This window comes from Centroberyx gerrardi, chromosome 14, assembly GCF_048128805.1.
Source record: "Centroberyx gerrardi isolate f3 chromosome 14, fCenGer3.hap1.cur.20231027, whole genome shotgun sequence".
In the NCBI taxonomy this organism is placed as follows: domain Eukaryota; kingdom Metazoa; phylum Chordata; class Actinopteri; order Beryciformes; family Berycidae; genus Centroberyx; species Centroberyx gerrardi.
The window spans coordinates 22,607,972-22,614,179 of NC_136010.1; the positions used below are offsets into that span (position 1 = coordinate 22,607,972).

The 6,208-nt window shown below is 41.6% G+C and overlaps 1 protein-coding gene across 1 annotated transcript; it reads right to left on the reverse strand.

Moving 5' to 3' along the window:
• Nucleotides 1–797: 797 nt before the first annotated feature.
• ccnq (cyclin Q) lies at nucleotides 798–5,600 on the reverse strand. The gene is made up of 5 exons (XM_071918730.2): nucleotides 5,154–5,600; nucleotides 4,000–4,183; nucleotides 3,074–3,206; nucleotides 2,305–2,523; nucleotides 798–1,460 (listed from the first exon to the last, which is right to left on the reverse strand). Exons 1-5 carry the CDS (start codon nucleotides 5,299–5,301, stop codon nucleotides 1,371–1,373), a joined length of 774 nt encoding a protein of 257 aa, XP_071774831.1. The 5' UTR covers nucleotides 5,302–5,600; the 3' UTR covers nucleotides 798–1,370.
• Between the last annotated feature and the right edge of the window lie 608 nt (nucleotides 5,601–6,208).

Consider the following 6,208-nt stretch of genomic DNA (forward strand, 5'->3'; position numbering starts at 1 on the left):
TGTGCCAACTGCATTATAGAGCCTGAGCTTGCTCTAGGCAATCTGGGCTTTTAGCCCTGGGCCGTCGCACTGTCACACTCTGCTGCATTCTGAAATGGGCTAATCTTGATTTTACCACAGGGCTAACCCCGCTCTGAAACAGGATAGGACAGGCTCTGCAGGGTTAATACAAACAAACTATATTCAACAATATGACTGAACTAAAATATAGTATATAAAACTATGTAAAATATGTCTGTATCATTCATATAAAAACATATAGTAGGTGTACCTCCTCGCATAACCTTGTGGTTGGGTGCTCAGCCAATGAATCCACAAAAAGACATGGAAATGGCGGCACTCCAAAAAAACTTCATAAAACAAAAGGCACTTAAACTGCCCAATGTCCCACCATAATCACCATGATATATTAAACATAACCAGTTATGCTAATGAGGTCATTAATTAAGATAATTAATGCATTAACTAGCAAATATTTCTATGTCAACATACTTGTCCTCACATGCCACATGGGTGCTATGAATATGAACTCTTAAAGCTTTAAGGAATTAGTTAGCTTCAAGAAAATCAGTTTTCTTCATTAATATGCAAATTTATGCAGCAAGGTGCTCCAAAATCCAATCAGATCGTCTACTCTATAGGAGGAACCTGTGGTATAAGTATGACGTTTCTATCATGGATTGTTCTTGAGTGTCGACACACAGACAGACACACAGACGCCAACATCACAACATAATGTCCCACCTACAATGTACCAAAGTGGTGGGATAATAGAAAAAATAGAACAAGACTTAACCTCAATTAAACAATATTTTTATTAATGGCCAACATTAGGCACGTTTCGGCACATAAGCCTTCATCACAGCCTCCAGAGTGCCGCCATTCCCAGGTCTTTTCACAGATTTGTTGGACTCATTTACATATTTAATCTACTGAGTGATGAATTTTAAGAAACCATCTTTCCTTAAAATCCATACAGTGTAATTTGTAATGGAACCTTTTCAGTGAGCGCGATGAAAACATGTGCTTGTGCTTTGTGCTGGGATGTTTTTGAGAAACCTGGCACTGATCTTATATTCCAGAGCACATCAGCATTCTGCAGGGCCGGGAGATCAGGGAGCAGAAAGCAAGAAATGTCTCCCCAGGGTGGCGGGACGTGGTAGTGCAGGTGCGTTTTCGTCACAGCTCACAGGCTAACTGGGGCAACACACACACACACACATACACACAGACACTCACACACACAGATACATGCATGTACAGGAACACATACGCACTGACTCACATGTACACAAATATACACACACACACACACACACACAGAAATGAACCCATTTGTCTGCCATGTGCAGGTCCTCTAGGTGTGTCCTTCAGATACACTTGGCGTCCATGTCATAGAGTTGCAGAAGGTCAGAGATCACAGCATCAATGTCTGCTTTCGTCACGTCCTCACACAGCACCTACACACACACACATACACACACACACACACACGCACACACACACACACACACACAAGACAGGATTCAGCACCATACCTAGCATGAATAAACAGTGAATATCAAAAGGCTACACACACTTTCAAATGTCCTAGTTTTTATTGCCTTGAGGCCCGAAGTAGAAACCCATACAAAGCACACTTTTTCCCACTTCCATTTGGATATAGTAATCAGCAAAAACAAGGTAATAACAAAAGGCTCCTCATTTCTGACAATGTATTAAAATGGAAAATTAAAAGAGCTTGGTTGCATACGTTTGCACACCCTTCAGTTCATACTTAGTAGAAGCACCTTTTGCTTTTATAACAGCAGTAATTAAAGCAATCAAAGAATTTTCTTTTCTCTTTTTTTTTTTTGCAGTTCAAGCTCAATCATATCGCAAGGGGACCTCTTATATATAAAGTATTTGATATTTCATAATAAATGCATATTCTTCAATTCTGATTAGACTCAGAGAAAAAGGCTTCTTTTAATAAATGGCTGAAGCCATTTGTTTTGGCAAAAATGTAGATTTCTTTTAACATACATTGTTGTTAAAATATTGCGTTTCTCATATATAATTTCCACCTTTAAAAATATTTTTGTGATATGAATGTGAAAATCAAATATTTCACCTCTAATCACAGAAAGTATTCAACAACATCAACTATTTGGTAATGTTTACTGTTACTTGAGTCCAGGTTTGTTCAGCACACATACTCTCTCTTCCCTCTCTCCCACACAAGCTTTCAATCCACCCTCTCTCTTCAGTCTGTATTTATGAACACTTTGCAGTGAACACGCACGCACACACACACACACACACCTGCCACCACTCCCTCTCCCCGACAGGCAGCTCCACTCCGTAGCTGTTCAGAGCCAGGTAGAGCGTTGCTATGGCGATGTGTTGGGGTGCGTGGCGGATGCACATGGGTCCGTGGTAACAGTCTCTAAGCAATGCCCAGGCAGTCTCGGCAACAGGGGTTCGAGACCAAGCGTGGCGATTCACCAGCGACCTCACAGACGACAGGTAGTGGAGTAAATACTAGAGTGAGAGAGTGAGAAAGAGAGAGAGGGAGGGAGGGAGGGAGAGAGAGAGAGAGAGAGAGAGGAGAGAGAAATGGTACAATGTAATCCTATATGCTCAACATAGAATATTCCTGGGTATATTATAGTATAATAGTATTTAAAACTACTTGATATGCAAGAGTGTTTAGCCAATCACAGGAAAGTATTTCAAAGTCATTTTAGTATATTTTTCTTCTGCCAACTTGGTCTTACTTGACAATTTGTAATCACCAAAGTAAGCAACCAATAGTAAGGAGGCAAGGGTCACAGCCACAGCACACTGTGATACATGTGCTAAAAAGAAATCAGAATAAGAGCTAAGGAAAGTGAAATTGCCACCAAATTATTTCCAAAATTTCTTTGACCCAGATCTTTGCAAAGACTGTACACGCAGACACATGGGGACATTGACGACAGCATCAGACAAAACAGAAACAGACAAGTAGGCAAAACACAAAATAAGGTGGACAGGTAGGTGCGTGCACACACACACACACACACACACACACACACACACACACACCTACCTTGTGTGGGTGTTGGAAGGAGACGTGGAAGTTGAGCTGTCGGAGGATGAGGAGCTCACACTGCACCACGCTGTCCCTCAGGTCCCAGAACTCCTTGTCACATTCTAGAGGAGCACTGCCACTGTTGAAATACCTGGGAGGGAGAGAGAGAGAAAGAGTGAGAGAAGTAGAGGGAGCGAGGGAGCCATAGGGAGAGATAGGGAGAGAGAAAGAAAAGGTGGGAGGGAGAGAGAGGATTAAAGGTGACCACTTCGATATGACATGACAAACCAAACAAGCAGTGATGAGTAAAAAAAAAACGAGTTTTGCTTTTTTGGATGCTGTTATGTATTGACATGAATGCAATGATTGTCCATATTAGGGGTTGTAAAAAGAGGCAATATTCATGTTCATTTTCAGGGAATAGGGAATTCACTATTTTTTCTTACTGTTTTTTAATAGATGTAAAAAAAATTTTTTTAAAAACATTATATATCAAATAAAATGTTTTTCTCTACAACTGTACACACTCTTGCATCAAAATCATGGTAGGTGTGTCAGTGTCCCGTGTGTGTATGTGTGTGTGTGTGTGCACGCGCAATGAGCTGTAACACAAAACGTTATTACAGCAAAGCCATCTCATTGTTCAAAGACATTTGTTGATAATGACGGTGCTGGCCATGTTTCATCAAAAATGGAACTGGTTCATCTCTATTGCTTTCTCCTGATTTCTGTTCTTATGCACACTACCTTGAAGAAATCTTTCCCACAGTACAAAAGCATTGCTAGCTGCTGTATGAAAGCCATAACACCCCTGTATTTTTTCCGTCAGCAATATGATTTGTCCATCAGTGACTCATAGTGAAATATAGGTATACCGACAACGAATTGAAGAGGCAGCAGGCAGTATGACCTTTGAAAGCCAAAGCCATGACCCAGCTTGTTACCTGTGGCTCACGTTGATGATGTCACGGGTCCTGAGGTGCTGCTCCTCCACTTTGCCGGCCAGATACACACAGCTCATGGCCACCAGGTAGGGCTCGTACACGCGCACGCTCACACACTCGAAGAAACGGTGGAACAACACACACGCCGTGGCCACAGGCACCGAGCGCATGCCCAGCTTCACTCCTGAGAAAGGGAAGGGAGAGAGTGGTAGAGAGAGTTGAACCCTCATCTTCATCTTTTGTCATGTTCATTCATTCACACATATTACGGTTAGTGTAAAAGTTCTATCCTAATACTGACACTCTTAAACTCCATTCACACCATTCTCACCAAACTCCATTCAAAATTCTGGCAATTTAATGGGGCCTTGCTAATCGGCAAACACATACATCACAGAACATGATGTAAGACCTTCTACAAATTGCTTGGAGACACTCTTCAATTCGGCATACATCCAATGCAGCACATATTTCTATAAAATTTCCACTTTTCTAATTGGGTTTCCTGCCATAATAACCTTCCACCAAAATACACCATGGTGGGCGTGGAATAGCGCGCAGTGTAAACCACTTCTAAAAGTTGAAATCTGATTGAAATAAACAGCTGCTTGGTGGATCAGATGTATGCTGAATTTACTAGTAGATCCAAATGATTCAAAAACGGTTGCAAGTACTGTCTTACGTGGAGTTTAGCATTATGTTCTCTCCATACAAGACAGAACAGAACATCAGGTCTATGGTCACATATTGTCAGAAACACTTATGTACTTGACTTCTTATCCTGTGTAGTCCAAATGTAAACATGCAGATGTATGGCACAGAGCAACGTTCCAGCCCAGTCCTCAGCTACCCACTGCCCTGCAGGTTTTTGTTGCATCTTTACTCTTGCACAGTGATCCAAATGCTGATTGGTTGAGCAGTGGGAACAGACCAATCTGAACAGGGCTAGCATGAAAGTATGTGGCCCTTAATTGCATCAAGTGTGCAAGAGTAACGATGGAACAAAAACCCGCAAGAGAGGTGGCGCTTGAGGCCACTGGCAGAGACATTATATTGAACGTATACTTTTTTTTATCTCTCATTTTCACTCTTTCTTTCAGAAGAGAAACACACAATCACTCACTCTCCCACATCCACACACACCTCTCGGTTACCTGTCTCCATGATGAACCGACAAACGCGGAAGTGTGTTTTCGTGTCCCGGGCAGGGTCAGTCTCTGCATCCTCACCCGAGCCTCTCCTGCCCGCCAGCCACGTCGGTCCATCCGGCGTACCAGACAACCGAGAGGACGGCCCCTCCATGCCTCATGGACCGTGTCCTAACAGGGTGCCTTATAACGTTTTACCACAAGTAACTGAATGAGTAAGTAACTGTCTGTGTGTCTACAAGACAACCTCAGATAGCTGTATGTTCAGCCAGAGACTCAGGTGGTACAAACTCATCTCACTCACGCGCTGCTGCAAAGCTATGTTGTCGTGCCAATGGTATGGCCTTAATTGTTAGAACAAACTGGACACTTAATATATATTCAGCTGAAAATATTAGTCTAGATGCTCTCCCTAAAACAAAGTGGATATCTTTCGTTGAGATGCTTTGTCTGCACACGCTAGCCAGAATAAAAACAATAGGATTTCCGGTCTACATTTTCAAAATAAAACCCTCGTTGGTGAACACGTTGCAACGTTTTTGAGTAATATGGAGTGCCAAAGTGAAAAGAAATTGTCATAAATAAAATAATTGCAAGTGCTGTTTTTTTTTTATCCCAAACTCTGCTTTTTCCAGCAGTGTCAAATTAGCCACAATAATAAATAAAAAAAACTTCCGGTTACAGCTTTCAAAATAAAAGCCTTACTGACGAACACGTGTTGCAGAATTGATGAATACATGGCACCAATCTGAAAATAAAGATTGGTGATAAAAAAAATTCCCGCTATATTAAGCGGGAATCTGTGGTAAATGAAAACACAAGTTGTTTTTTTTCCTCCAAAATGTAATTTTCACAGCATATACTCATCTTCCGCCAAGTCATTCTTCTTTGGGTGGTACTTTTACTTCCTACCGACAAACTACTGCCATCTAATGTTTCAGCTAGTCGTGATTATGCGCCCAAAGTGAAGTTCTCATTTAAAAGGTTTGCCATTTTATTTCATGAGTCGTTACTTCTGAAGCATGCGGAAGTTTTGCCATTTCTGACTTGGAAAACTCTGG